Raw genomic sequence first — 15840 nt, forward strand, 5'->3', positions numbered from 1 at the left:
TATTGTGAACCGCAGAGATCCCTCAGTTAGCTGCTGCCCTCAGTGGTAAACCCACCAGCTACACTATTGTGTAAATTCAGCACTATCAGTTTTCAACCTACGTGGTTTCAAGGCAAGCCACTGTGGATGTCTCTGTGCCTATAGCTCTGTTCATGCGCAACATAGTGGTTCTACTTAAAGATTATCACAGGTTGGCTGTCTGCATATTTTACTTCCTCCTGCTTCAGTTGCACCAGTCCCCAGTGATGATAGCATGGACTGGTTGTATGATGTGTTGCTGTTTCCAGAAACATAGCAGAGATTTTCCAGTGGGCACTGAAGCAAAAGGTTGCAGCCTACAGGGGATATTCAATGCTGCCTTGCTTTCTGCACACATCATATGAGCTCCCTTTCGCAAAGTCGTAATCTGGTTAATTCAGACCACTGAATAGAGGAGGCCTATTCCTTCCACCTTCCCAGATTTCCATTCTTTTAACTGGAATGGATCTGGAATTGTTTGAAACATGTCTCCTTGTACGTGTATTGTTGTTGTTGTCTTCATTCTAATGACATTGCTGTTGAGTTCATGCTGTGTACAGGCAGTACGATACAACTGTGATCTGAAAGGGCACTTGCTGAGGGAGGGAAACTGGGATGCTAGGCATCCATTTGGTAACAAAAAGCTGTAGTATGATGTACCTGGTAATTTAAGGCACTAATGAAAGCTTTGGTAACATCATGCTGTGTGTTCTTGGGATGCTTTGTACATCTAGTGTAGTCTGTAGTTAGAAAGAATGTCTCTGCAAAAGGAAAGTAAACTTTTCCTTCACTTTAAAACCATTTATTAGGAAGCTTTCATCTATAGAGATCAATAGTGCTGATTCCAGTACACTATTTTTAAGCACTGCTTATTGCAAAGCCCTGTATCTCTTATCAGACAGTGTTCCATGCTGCAGAAGAAATGTTCAGAAGTTGGCAGTGCAAATGGGTCTCTAGTCAGAAGACATTTTCATCACTTTAGGAAATACAGCAGAAAGGATGTGTAACATGCATAAAAGGAACTGTAATAGAAAGATGTGTTGGAGAGATTCTCGCTCAGGCAGGTCACGGTATTGGGCAGGCTGATTCATTGCTGACAGGTCTAGCAGGAGGTCCAAGCTCTGTAGGATGTTTTCAGTGCAATGAAAATCAGCACTTTACGAGGCTGACGGGGAAAAAGGAAGTACTGAGAGTGTAGTTATTGCTATGTTATGTTCTTATTTAGCTGTGGGAAGAACAGTGGAACTGATACATTTAAGGATACACTGATAAAAATCAAATGTACACACTGTAAGAAAGATTCCTACTTTGCTGCCTACAAGATTAGTTCACTTGTGATATTAGCCTGACTCCTCTGATACGTTGACTTCGGGTTTATAAATCCTTACCTTATGTATTTGCACAAGGCCTTGGTACTGCTGGTTAATGTAAAAGAGCATAGCTCTGCCTTGTTATTTGGGAATCATGGCAAGTAACAGCAGTCATCCTTCATAAAAGACTTCCCTTTGGGAGTCACACAGAGATTTGGATCAAAGTCCAGCACGCTGCATCCAAGAACAAATATTCATAAAGGCTTCATCATAGGAAATCGGGGTATTTTTTTTGCCTTTCAGCAGATCTCGACTACAAGGACCATTTCCAAAAAGGAAGCTTGTTCTGGGGAGAGTTTTACTTTCCCAAACCCAAGCCACAGATGTTTCTTCAAGCTCATGAAACCTGCTTCTTACTCCTACACTGTTCGCTTGGTGTCAGTTCAAAAGCATTTAGCCCTGGCTAACAGCCATGAAGGAAGAAATATGCATCTTTTTAAGATAATATGCACACCTTGGCTAAGATTTGTTAAGTGTCCCAAAACTGAGCTAATCCATACAAGCGTCTGTGGATTTAGCTTAGGTTTCACAAACCACTGCTTTCTTTCTTACGTACATGCATGCAAATGAGAACAGGAGAGGTTTCCCGTTGATTTACTCATGTTCAATCAAGCTGTCATTTTGGGAGGAAAGATTGATGTGGAAAACAGGCACACTGCTTCAGTGCATGAGCAGTGAGTAGGGAAACAGAGCTGAGAGACTTATTTGCAAGCCAAATCAAGCTCATATCTCCTGACTAAAATGTGGTGAGGTTCATAGTCCATAAAGGTGATGAAGGGATTTCCAAGCTAACTAGAGCCCTGTGGGAAATGCTTCTCTTCAGCTAAGAGTTTGAGGTGGAAAACCAGGAGCAGTTGGGAAAAGCTATGTTGGGTTGACACAGGATGATTTTTCCCTTTTAGTTTTTAGCAAGACAAAATAAGTTTCCAGAGGACTGTTTCATTTGTTTCCTTTTTTTAAGGGACAATTAAAATGCCATGTTTCATTTTATAGCTGCATAAAATAATCTTCCCTGTGCCAAGCAGAGGCTCCAGCTGGGGAAGCTGCACATTTGCAGGGGCAAGCTGGGACTTCAAAGTTGTTTTTGCAGCCTTCAGCAATGCTCTTAGCTGTCAACTGCACTAGAAAACTGAACTCTGTGCATTTGGCTATTGAATATGCAGGTATAATGGGGATTTTTCGAGGAAGACATTAGACAAAGTCATAAGGAAGTTTATAAACAGCTTTGTTCCCTTCGTGAAACCCTTTGGGTTTCTTTGTGCTTCTTTTAGGAACTCTAGAAAGCAGTATCACAAATTCAGAAGAGGGCTTTCTGGTCCATGGCAGTCATATCACAGAAGGATGCGTGCCAGAGTATATCTTCTGTGAGAAGTATATAGAGCATTTTAATAGGGAGAAATGAATTTTAAGAGGATTCATTAATATTTGCTTTTATGTTGAATACTTCCCACAATCTTCTCTAAACCTTTTCAACACAATGATCTGTGCAGGAGTCAAGCTTTAGTTTTACCCTGCAGCTCACCTTTAAGCTTGCTATCATCTATGAAATTAGGAGGGTTCGTTATTTAATACTTAGATGTACAACCCAAAGGAAACAAGCAGTATCTATTACTATTACTACAGCCACAGTAAGGCTTAAAATAGCAAAGAAGTTCTGATTTATGGTTTTAGTAGGACTTCTAACTCTCTCAGGGCATTTTTGCTGCAAAGCTTTTATGTCCTGAACATCACCTGACCTGGAATAGTTTAATTAAGTATGAGAACCTAAAGATAGTTAATTTCATTCATTTGTAAATTGTAATTTTCATTCATAATTTACCACATAGAAGAATAATGCAGTTAATTTTTACCTAACTGTGCCATTTTGTATTTCATAAGCTGTCCTTTACTTTTCAACATATTTATCAATGCTGTCCTGATCAAAATTGGATGAAGTACACCATAAAATTACCTTTAAGGCAGTCAGAGACCTTTTCTGGTAAAGATACATGGTTGGTGTGGGTATACTTAGGCCCAGAAGAACTCCACAACACATTGTCTTTTCTTCTTTTCCAGGTAGCTATAGATTTCACTGCATCAAATGGTGATCCTAGGAACAGCTGCTCACTGCACTACATCCACCCCTATCAACCCAATGAGTACTTGAAAGCGTTGGTAGCTGTTGGGGAGATTTGCCAAGACTATGACAGGTAAATAACCCCATTTGATAACAGAATTGTCTTTAGAAAGTGTTTTCATGGGGTGAAACCAATGGCTGCCTGCTGCCAGTAGCTCCATGTTTAGTCACTTAAGAGAAATTGACTGCCTGTCAGGAAGATCAGTCTAACATACTTTTGAGAGTGACAATGGGTTTAGATTAGCTTCGTGGTAATGAAAATCCTAGTTCTTGGCTCTTTGGCTGATGTTTAAGTTTCAGGTTTGTATTCACATGCCAAAATTGCATGTTTGAGTTGATTTTTCAAGTGTATTAAACTTGAAGCCTGCTTTGCAGATGCTGATAGCATCCTTTCTGATACAACTGGGAGTCTGGTTCTGTGCCATCCCCACACAAACATGTTCTGAGATGTTGTGTTTGAAGGTGAATCTGTAGTTGCCTAAACTGCCCGGTGTCCATGTCTGTTCTTAGTAGTAAACTTGTGGTCTTTTTCAGCGTTCTCCTGGTCTGTTGAATATTACAGTCTCTTCTAGAATAAGTATTAAAAGTTAGTGATAGTGTGTGCACACAGCATGCCTTTAAATAAGGAAACAAATGCAAGTAATTGGGCCACATATGCTTTGATTACATTATGTACTTCTGTTGCTTCCAAAGAGGCTGCTTGCTTCTGTCAAATTAATTGCCCATTATTAATCTAATTACCAAGTGCATTTCCTTTCAATGTTTGTTCTTTGTGGATGAGGCAGAGTATCTCATGCAATTACTCTTTCTAACCTTTGCACATGCAGTAGTCATCCACCCACCACTTTGCCTTGTGTAAATAGCAGAGCTCACAAAACCGATGGTACTTCCAGTCAGATCTGAATTATACTTTCTGTATACATTGTGGAGTGACTTAATACCGTGGTTTGCATGTTGCATGACACATATACCTATTAGCCTGCTCAGAGGCACTTCCATTTGCATGGTAATGAAATGTCTTCTTAAAGAAGAATGAGGAAAATACGGCCCGGATCTAATTTCTGTGCAGATTTGATTGTCAAACTTAGTGAGTCTGAGAAAACGAATATTTTATTGTGAGTTGATAACTCCTTGGTGATTATCCAGTAATGTAATAATTACTAGCAGTAATTCAGAGGATTAATTCGCTTTAGAGCAGGGAAAGGAATAAAAAGGGCTGGTTTATGCACATAGATTCTTTTATCATGAGGTGTATTTTGTAAGAAAATGATGCAGTCCCTACTGTATGGGATATGAAGCCCAAATCAGGATTCTTCTCTCAATATAGCATATTCCAATCATCACAAAAAATAACGGCCAGTCGTTTTTCAGATGAAATCATCAGCATCATCCAGTTCTATTGTGCTGAGAAAAGCCTATTGATGCTCATCAGTGCAAATAAGGTTGTATGAGCTATGACTAGGGCTGAACAGAAGCCAGAATTACTTTTCCCAGGGGAAATGTCATCTTTGTGGCATATGTTTTGCCTGTACATGCTCTCAAGTTGTGACACTGTAAATATATTCCCATGGGCAAGTGGATTCAACATGGTCAGTACTTTCTGAGCAAAATATTAAGTGAGGACCTTTTCTCTGGACTTGCACGTTTTAAATCCAGCAAGCTGGAAATGAAAGCTGTAAGTTCTCTGAAGGAGAAATGAAGAAGAGCAAACCTTGACAGAAAATAATCTACAGGTCCTGTATAGTTCTGTTTAGTGACAGCCTTGAGACATATAAGCATAGACAACCTATATATAAAGCAAATCTTCTGTAGATACAGTTTAAAAGAAAGAGTTTCAAATTCAGTAAGAATGTGAAATGTGGCACAGATCCGTAACTGTTCCAGTGCGCCCAGCTGTGCTTCAGATACTGGAATAGGATTGCTGTTTCCAGGTTAAGATCAGCCAGAAGAGAAAAGAGAGGGACCTGCTGAATGTAAGGGCTGGTAAGAGGTTTAGAGCCACAGTGTCATCATTTGTACAGGCGCAAGACTTCAGTAAGATAAAAATATGAGAGCACAAAGGTGGCATTCTCTCACTGAAGTTTAATAGTTTGTGCGCATCAGTTATCTCAAATAGGCAAAACTGGCTGATTTCAATCCAAATCAAGGAAAATGGAGTGGTTTTCTTTGGGTCTCGGGATTAATGTATTACATCAAATGAAAGAGTAGTTGAAATAAAGTAAAATCTGTTGTTTGCAATGTGTTTTGCATTCCAGTACTACTTTTGCTACACTTACAAAAGTAAAGACTGCTCCTGATTTAGGGGGAGAGGAAGCCTGTGGCTATTACTTAAAATACTGCTGTAATTAGATACATTCAAATGTATTTGTAATTTGGGAAGAATTGGATTGGCAAGTAATACAGAGAGCAACTACACTCAAAATCTGACATTTTCTTTTATATAGTCTAGTTAATTCTGCCAGTCAATCGAAATCTTCTCATAATCTAGGTTTCTGTATGTATCAGCCTAGCATAATGTATCTGTAAGTAATCAGTGCTCCAAATTAAGTGCTGCTCAGATCCTCTGATACAGTGGAACAATCCCTGCTCATCCCCAAGCCCATTTATCTATATGGTTCAGAGATTTCTGAAACAGTTAAACGAATAGCTCCGTTCTGCATAGTGAAGTGTGAAAGAATACAATTCATTCTTTCATCAGCAATATTCAGAGAATGAGAAATAGAGGCTGATTATTATTCTCATTGTAGAAGTGCTGCAGTCCTGTAGGAATAGGCCAATCTGATCATGGTATGGGAAATGTAAGAGCTGTTCACCTGCACAAAACAATGCTTTATGATATGGTGGAATTGTTTCAGGCTATAATGTTTGTCTTAAGAGAGAAGATAAAGTTTGTATGTGATATAATCAGTGGCTAAGCAACAGCAGCAATGGATCATAAAGGAAGGAGAAACATTCATTACTTCACAGAACTAGGCTCTAAAATGGTAAAAGATATCTAAAGGATAACTAACTCATGAATGTTTAAACATGGCCTCAGGAAGCATATTATATATATGTGTATATATTAAAAACATATATATTCATACATATTTCCATTTAAACCTTCTCACAAGCTTTCTTTTTTATAAAGAATTACATCACTTGATAGATTTTTACCTGGAAATTGAGCAAGTCTACTCCACCTTTTTGTATCATTAAGAAATAGATGGAAATGGTGAAAAATCATTGGGTGCTGAAGTGTTTAATATTAAAAGGACCTGTTTCAGTATCATTCCATATTTGTTCTTTACCTCAGTAATTTCAATATTGAGTTCTTTGGATCAGAAGTCAAATCAGGTCTTTCTGATGACCAGCAAATATCAGCCTAGCAAGGATCCTGAAAAATCAGTTAGAATCAAGTCATAGAATCAACTAGGTTATAAAGACCTTTAAGATCATCAAGTCCAATCACTACCAAATGTGTATATATCCCCTCGTCCTGTTGTGAACAATGACTTAGCAAGTATACTTAAGGCGGATGGTGTTAGATTTAGCTCTGTGCCAGAGAAGCCTGTGGCTAAACTTGGGAATAAGGGAACATTTCCTCTCACCATGGTCTGGACATTACCTGTCCTACCTCTTCTCCTTTCCCCCTCACACATCCTGGCTTCCATCAAAAGGAAACAGAGGCATTTGGGCAGGGATGTGGAAGCTCTGTGGGAGCATGAGTAACAGCAGGGAAGACTGCATCTGCAGTGGGATGTGCCCTCAGCACATATACATGCACATTGACAAGACTCTTTCCTGTAGCTCATCTTTCCTTCTGCAGTGATTGCTGTCTCTGGCGAAGAAAAAAGGGCCGGAATGGGACTGTAAATAGTTTGTTTATAAGGATAAATGGTGTTACATGCACACAATGCTAAAGGCATACTTCCATGCTGATCTTACTTTATTACAGGTTTTAATGATGATATTGTAAGTCTGGCAAGTCTTGCCGATCTGCTCCTCAGTTTGAAATCTGATTTCTGCAGTTAGTAGCTTTCCTTTCTCTTCTGCTTATTAAGGATCTCATTATATTACATTAAATATTTATCTTTGCATTAAAACCTCTGTTCTGGTTCAGCAGGACGCTAGAGTTTATTATCTAATCCCATTGAATTCACCCTGACTCAAGCAAACACTGAAGTATTATACAAAATACAGATGGTACTAAGATGGAGTTCAGAGTTTTACTGAATTTGAACTTTATTAGTAAGTGTCTGCCCCACACTCAAATATTCAGTCCCTCCTGGATGATCTTTATGATTAATTTTTACACAGTTTTATACTTGCATACAGTCAGAGTTCATCACTGGCTTAATAAAAAGTGCTCACAAATGCATAAGAATCAGCTTTTATGTGGTCAAATCCTTACTCATACCTTGAAAAAGATGAAGGTTAGATGTATCATTTATCAAATACTTCTAAGCTTTTGTTGCATTATTATTTGTGGAACTTCCCCTTCTTGACAGGCCATCCCTGTTCTGGTCTATGTAGATCAGAATCACTCAACTCACGATCCTGCATAGCTCTGTAAAATTATGTCCTAAAATTGGGCTTCATTATGTTTGTATTCAAAAATTATTTCCTAATGATTTGAAATCTCTGTGTCCATTCACTGTTCAAGTGACTGTGGATTTTCCTTTTATGTCCAAGAGCCCTTGAAACACATGGAAGAGGAACTCTCTTTCCTGACACTAATGTCCTTTTTCATTTAGGCAATAGCCTCCTTAACTCTAAATACTCAAGGAGCTGATACTCACACTGAGATCATCTGTTAAGTAAACTGCTTGTGTAAAGCACACTTACCTAGCACCATCCCCAAAGGCTCCTAATAAGCAAAGAGTACATTATTGCTGCAAAGTGCAGAAAGCATTTCTGTAAAATACTTAGGAGTGAATGTTTAAAAACTGGCCCACATTCCACCAAAGTCCTGAAGTCATTCCGAGTTTCAGCATTAGCTTCTGCAATCAATGAATTGATTCACTAAGTGACTAGATGCAGAAATTCCTCATTATGATTTCTTCTTCACTGTTTTAGGCCTGAGCAAGTACGTTCACTTGATTGAAACCATATCTAAAACCTTCCTTTCCTCGTGCAATAAAGAGCACTTGAAAATTAAGAAGGTTAAAAATGAAGGGAGAGAATAAAAGACCAGGGTTTCCAGTCCAGCACATCCCTTTCAGTGTAGGTCTAAGAAGGGAAAAACTAAGTCAGTTGAAAGATCCATGTCCCAGAAACGCATGTCCTGACATACCCAGCAGAGGGCAGGCAGGCAGGAGAAAGAAGGTAAGCTATGCACAGTGCAGTATATGTTCTGGAAGTCATGCATAAATCAGTGCAGTTGGTCCCAGGTACAAAGATCAGTATGTACTTACCTGCTGACTTTTGGATTGAGGCTTTAGGTGGAAAAGAGATGCCAAAGTTTACATCTTGCAGTCTGCTATATTAATCAGAGCCTCATCCCCGAGAATTAAGTAACAGGTCATTCATCCTGAAGCTATGTTTGGGTTTGTGGATGAAGACTCAGAGTTACCCTGGCTGAAGGGGTCTGAATTAAATACCTGGAGGTAATTTTGCCAGGCACAAGGGGAAGAGCAGAAACTTGCTTTGGTTGAGATAGTAGTATAATAATAAAAAATAGTTCACTAAGACTGGGGTGAAAGAATGATGCCCGGAATATATGTGATATTAAATATTTCATCAAATCCCAATGTAGAGCTGTGGGTGTTGAAATTTAGTCTACCCATGCAGCTCAGTAAATAAAAGTATGCTTAATTATTAAGCATCTCTCTTTATCACTTTAATTGCAGAAACAGCCTTTCTGGAGGCTGTCAAGCAAAAAAGCTGATCAGCATATCCAAATAAGTTTAAAAATCCATGGGGAAAAACACATGACTCTTTTCATTTAGTGCTTAAATAGGACCAAACTTGCATAGACATACAACAGAAGAAAAATAATAACCTATATGGAAACACTTGTCATTTATGTTTGTTAATGTTAGGTGTGGGTAAAGATACTCTGAAGTGTCTGGAAAACCCAGGACTAGAAGTGCGTTGGTAGAAAGGAATTCCTAATACTTCTAGTCACCAAACTGGATTGAAAGTCCCTGGATTGAACTGCTGAGGACCTGGGCTGGCACAATTACATAATACGTACAGACACATATTTAGTATTTACCTTTGCAGAACCTGTGTTTGCAGACTGCTGCCACACAAAAGTCTCTACAATCACCACTTTTTAGTCCAAGAATCAGTACAGGAGAATTAGTCTAGTAAAACAACTGTGTTGGGAAGGTGACTTCATTAACAGTTGCTTTTCTATGCATACAAGCATACACACATACATGTGTATGTGTGTGTATATAGCTGTATATAGCTATATGCATACACACATACATGTATATGTGTGTGTATATAGCTGTATATAGCTATATGTATCTGCAGGCCCTTTATCTGGGCAGATACTGTCAATTCTTACAGCTCTGCCTTTTCCCTTACCAAGTTTTCATAGAATCATAGAATCCCAAACTGGTTTGGGTTGGAAAGGACCTTAAGGTCATCCAGTTCCAACCCTCTGCCTTGGGCAGGAACACATCAGCCTAGACCATGTCATCCAACCCCTGTCCAACCTGGCCTTGAACACTGCCAGGGATGGGACAGCCACAGCTTCTCTGGGCACCCTGTGCCAGTGCCTCAGCACCCTCACAGTAAAGAACTCCTTCCTTAGGTCTAACCTGAACTTGCCCTGTTTCAGTTTTAACCCGTTCCCCCTTGTCCTGTCACTACAGTCCCTGACGAAGAGTCCCTCCCCAGCATCCCTATAGGCCCCCTTCAGATACTGGAAGGCTGCTCTGAGGTCTCCACGCAGCTTCTCTTCTCCAGGCTGAACAGCCCCAACTTCCTCAGCCTGTCTTCATACGGGAGCTGCTCCAGCCCCTGATCATCCTCATGGCCTCCTCTGGACTTGCTCCAACAGTTTCATGTCCTTATGTTGAGGACTTCACATCTTTGTTTGCTGTTTGTGCTGCCTCTTTTTCCAGGAACTCAGTTCCTGTGTCAGTGTGTCAGTCACAAGCAATCTATTTGAAGTTTCTTAGCAAAGCCACTGCTTCCTCCACATGCTTTTCAGAGACCTGCTTTATTTTGTCAGTTTGCACATCCATCAAAATCTGAACCTTCTGTGTGGCTTTTCTGTTTCCCAATTCAGCCTAAAATCTCCTCTGGGGAAAAGCTTTGTTCTGTGCAGGAGCTGACACTTCTCTGGGACTGTGCAGACTGGTACCATTGAGATTTCTCTGTCAGTGTTTCTTTCTGAAGAGAAGTATTTGAAGTACAAAACCCTGCAAACTTTATGTGAAACTGCATACCACCAACTGCTGCAGAGACTAGACATCTGTGTAAATAAGTATTAATAAGTAAGGAGATAGCAATTTATGTTGCCATTTTCACTGGTGCCATCTGATACTGATCAGGTACATCTTTAGTCAGCACAACCATTGTCACAGTTGCAGAAGCATGGATTTCCTTCTTGCCCTGTTAAGGATATAACTATTCTAGTCATCCACATCATTATGTTAGCATATAGCTGAGAAGCAACTTATTTCCATTTGGAACCCCAGCTGTTGGGTAAATGAACACCATGTTCTAAATCTTCTCATGCACATTTCCTCCTTTACATAAAGTAAACACCTTTTGCCTGAGTTGACCTTAACAGTCACGTTGCTCCCAGTTAAGAGTAGGCAGCTCTTGTAAGTTAAGTTCCATTTACTATCTTACTATCCCCTCCAAATTCTTGTGAAATTAACCTTGATCTGACATTCCAAATCATCAGATGAACAGAGGAGGGCAGTCACCCGTTTCCTCCTGCGTATTCAGTAATGCCTGTCTGAATGTTTAGTCATCAGTATGTTTCACTTACAATTTTGCTCTAACTTGTTTTGATAGTGTTCTGCGTTTTGACTTAATGTCATTTTGATTTTGGTAAAATTACCTCAACAGCTCATTTGGTCACATTAAATCACAACATAATCTCTATAACAGTTTAATCCTGCGCAACCTAGAAAGCTCATTTGTGTCTTGAGAGTATTTGATGAGAAATTCCTCTCCCAGCACCTCCCTGCATACACATGCCAACACAGTCCTGTATTCCCCTCTTCCCAGCACACCCCTTATAGGTATTTTCTGATAGAAAAGTGTTGCAGAGGAAGGTCTCTGACCAACTCTTTCCACTGTAAGTCATAAAGAAGGACAAAATTATGTGCGTACATAGCACAGCTTTTGTTCTTGTGGTTGCTTACTGCAGTACACCCTGAAACCTGAAACACTTGTGTTTCAGCAGGGCAGGGCCCCACCACTGTTCGGCTTGTTCTTCACAATCTGCACCTTATGTGATGGAGTTCTGCCCACTGCCTGCAGTGTCATCTTCAAGTCATGTCAAGTTTTAGACATCTGAGATTACAGTCTGTGTGAGAATGACCTTTCCAGTGATGATCCCAGAGGATCGTCATGTATGATTTCCCATATATGATCCCACAGACATGCCAGTTCACTGCAGAGTTAAGATTTTGGAAGGCAGAGGGACAGATGTGCAACCCCTTAACAAACATGGGACTGTCTGGAAACTGTCTGGTTTGAGAAGTTAAATACGAATCTCTGTCGCGTCTCACAGCATTCCCTTCCCTAGTCTATTCTCACTTAACAAAGTCCTATTTCTTTTTCAAGATACTTTCTACTGAATTGGGTCATTCATGTAGGTATAAATCAGGTCAGTGCAATTTTATTTGTCATTTTGCAGGGAAGCTTGACATTTTGTCTCACTTTTCTGAGTGTGCCATTTTATTAGGCTAGCCTTCTAGCCAGTGATGTATCTCACTGCCATTTCATTTTACTTTACCTACTCTTCCCTCAGGTTCTGATGACTTATTGTTTTCTGTGGGTATTTACTTTTCCCCAGTCTATGGATTTCTGAGTTCACTTGGTATTTTTACCCTGCAGAGCTTCTTTTGCCATTCTTTTCAATGTTAGCAAGGGGAAGTTTAAATCCGATTTGGCTTCGTTAGTTATTTCATGAGTTGATGCCTTTCAGTGGTTAGCTTCAGGGAATTTGTATTCCCCTTCTTCATTACCTATTCCCTCGCAGGTGAGACAGGTATTCCCTCATATTCTTGAGTCCCAATTACATGACAGTATTTGTTTCTCAGTATGCAGCAGATTCCAGCTCTCCATAGGTGATTAAGAGCTGTAATTAAAGATAGCAAATGAATTTTGATGTCAGGATTTTGCACATGATTGTGTAGTGTCTCTGACTGTGACAGACCAAACACTGTAGCTGTTGCAGTGATCTACCATTGATTTGCATGCTCCCAGCTCTCTCTTGTGAACAAGATGTACGATAATCAGTTCATTCTTGCTGCTCCATTAAAAATCACTGTGCATTATGGACTGGATGCCAAGCCTTGTTAGGTACAGTGCAAGTTTGATTAAACACACAGTACCCTGTCCAAAACCAGAGATGTGGTTGTATCAAACCAGGCACAACCCTTCAGTGGAAGCATGGGAACAGCATAAAAAGGGAGAAAACACTGCTGCTGATGAATTCTTGCAGCCTTTCTGACTCTGACTGGAGCAGGCTGAGAGCTGGACCACAGCCTGGCTCTACCCCATCCTGTCCTGGAGAAGCACAGGTTGCAGGAGTGCAGGGTTTGAAGCGGATGGGCTCTGGTTCCTTCCACTTAGTTTTATATCATCATATAGATCCTATCCTTTATTTACCCAGCTCTGCTTGCAAAGCAGGAACTGAAAATGTTTAAATATTTCAAGTGATTTCTGTGTTTTCTTTGGAAGTGCTGCTAAGCCCTGTAAGCTGTTATGATTCAGAATTTAGTGGCATCAAGCCCTTCTCAGATAAGTACTAAATAATACACTCAGGAACATGATTCATTCATCTGCTTTAGAAAAGAAACACTTAATTCAGCTCATATTCTTCCACTTTGCTCCCTGAACGTGAAAGATTACAATTTTAATTGAGTTTAGAGATGACTCTATTTTGGCTGTGGCATTTGCTGTTTACTTCTTTTCCTTTCCCCATCCTCTCTCTGCGTTCCTTCCTTCTCCTTCTTTGCTCCCTCCCCTTTCTTCTCCCCCTCCTCTCATTCACACATTATTCAATTACACGTGTAACAGACACAAAAATCCCTTTTATTTTGGCTATTTGAAATTTCTTTCTAACAGAGGAAAAACATCAGATTTCATCCAGGGGAAAGTATGTGGAGCAGAGCAGATCCACAGTTTATTCTTTTAAGATTGGAATTAAAAATGGAAGGCATAGGAATTGGTTTTGCTGCATCCGGCATAGGACTTTAAAAACATCCCCCTGGTAGTTCTGACCCAAAATCAAAATTACAAGTGACAGCTCAGTATCCAGGGATTCTAGTCAGGTATATTCCTTGAAAGAATTTCAGAGAGCTCTAAACTTCAGACCCTTGATCATGTGAAACTAAAAATGGGTTCTTTCTCCCCACACCATGTTTCTTTTCCCCCATTCACTGCATCATTAGTACTGCTAAAGGTACTGTGTTGCTCTAGCATGAAGTGAGCAGGTTTTCATGCTGCGGTTCTCCCAGGTCAGTTCAGTAGTATCTATACCAACTGTTGCATTTGGATAGGTGACTGACTTCAGGAGCTTAAAGGTAAGTATCTCTATAGTTACGTACCAAAGGGCTTACATGAGCATGGGTAAAATGAGTCCCAAACAACCTGTGTAAGTGGCTAGCTCGCACTTCATCTTTTAGAATGAGTAAATGGCATAGAATAACTTAGGCCTTCATTTCCCCCCTACATTTACTCCATACAATTAAGAATTTAGATTCCCAATTTAGATTTTAAAGAAGAATTGCCACACTGGTGACTACATGGCTCTCTATCTCCAACATCATCTATGCCAGCAGCTCCAAGAGACTCTCTAATGTCTTGAGTAATTAATTTCACCCAGTGACAGAGTTTTATCTGAATTCACCTCCTTCTTGTTAGGAACAGCAAATCCTTCTCAGAGTAAAGCTGGACTCCAGGTTTCAGTGATACTACGTGTCAGAGGGCACCAGTGCCTTTATTAGAAACATATTTCTTGCCTTCCACTTACATCAGGCTTCCTGGTTGTCCTGGGTTGAGCAGCAGCGGTCGTTTTTCTCCTTCTTAGGAGCTAGTACAGTGCTGTGTTTTGATCTTTTGGCCTTGGAACAGTGGTGATAACGCCGATGTTTTCAGTTGCTGCTCGAGTGTTTGGTCTGGCCAAGGACTTTCTGAGCCTCATGCTCTGCCAGGGAGGAGGGGAGGCCGGGAGGAAGTAGAGACAGGACACCTGACCCAAACTAACCAAAGAGGTATTCCATACCACAGCACGTCATGCCCAGGATGGAACTTAGAGTGACCCGGAAGGGCGAGAGGGATGCAGGGGTTGGAGGAGGTATCGGTCGGTGCTCGGCTGGGGGGAGTGGGGCGAGTTATTGGTCGGCTGGTGTTAAGGTGTTGTATTCTTTCCTCTTGTTATTTCTTTTATCATTATTATTATTGGTGGTAGCAGTAGTGATTTGTGTTATACCTTAGTTACTAAACTGTTCTTATCTCAACCCGTGGGAGTTGCATTCTTTTTGATTCTCCTCTCCGTCCCTCCAGGAGCAGGGGGAGGGCAAGAAGGGGAGGGAGTGAGTGGACGAGGTTTGTGGTTGGGTTTAAACCACGACAGTTCTTTTTGGCGCCCAACGTGGGGCACGAAGGGTTGAGATAACGACGGAGATGATCAGATTAATAGTCGTCACAGTGCTGATTTATTGGCTCTCGAAGTTGTTTCTCTTGCTCTCAGAGCTTCAGAATGTAGTACATTACATAGAGCCGGTATTCCCTGTGTTCGTGTTTATCAAGTGTGGGGCTTGGGCTAAGGTTTTTGTTTCACTGTACTTTATGGCAATGGCTTGTAATACGGGTGGGCTCCAGCAGCAGGGAGAGATGGACGTGGCCGTGGACTTGTACCGGGCCGTCCCGCTGCTCTTCACCGTCCTGGCCCTTGTCCTCGCCTCCGTCTTCGTGAGGCTGCGGGGAGCCGAGGGGGAGCGGCCCCGGGAGCCGGCGGCGGCCGAAGCGGCCCGGGAGAGCGGCCCCGGGGACCAGGCGGCGGCGGGAGCGGGGCCCGAGGCCGGGAGGAAGGCGGCTGCTGAGCAGCGGGGGGAGGCGGCGAAGGAGCCGAGCCCCGTGGAGGAGCCGAGCCCCGCGGAGGAGCCGAGCCTCGTGGCGGCCGAGAGCGTCCCCCGGCAGCCGCCCGCC

At 41.2% G+C, this 15840-nt stretch overlaps 1 protein-coding gene across 4 annotated transcripts in view; it reads left to right on the top strand.

The window, feature by feature from the left end:
• CPNE4 (copine 4) overlaps nt 1–15840 on the top strand; it is a 289357-nt gene that overhangs the window by 248796 nt on the left and 24721 nt on the right. For all 4 annotated transcript variants that reach the window (XM_065665582.1, XM_065665585.1, XM_065665583.1 and 1 more), the window contains one exon: nt 3444–3577. In XM_065665582.1, the coding sequence (XP_065521654.1) occupies nt 3444–3577 (134 nt within the window). The remainder of the gene's footprint in view (nt 1–3443; nt 3578–15840) is intronic.

The sequence above is a fragment of the Lathamus discolor genome, chromosome 2 (assembly GCF_037157495.1).
Source record: "Lathamus discolor isolate bLatDis1 chromosome 2, bLatDis1.hap1, whole genome shotgun sequence".
Classification (NCBI taxonomy): Eukaryota; Metazoa; Chordata; class Aves; order Psittaciformes; family Psittacidae; genus Lathamus; species Lathamus discolor.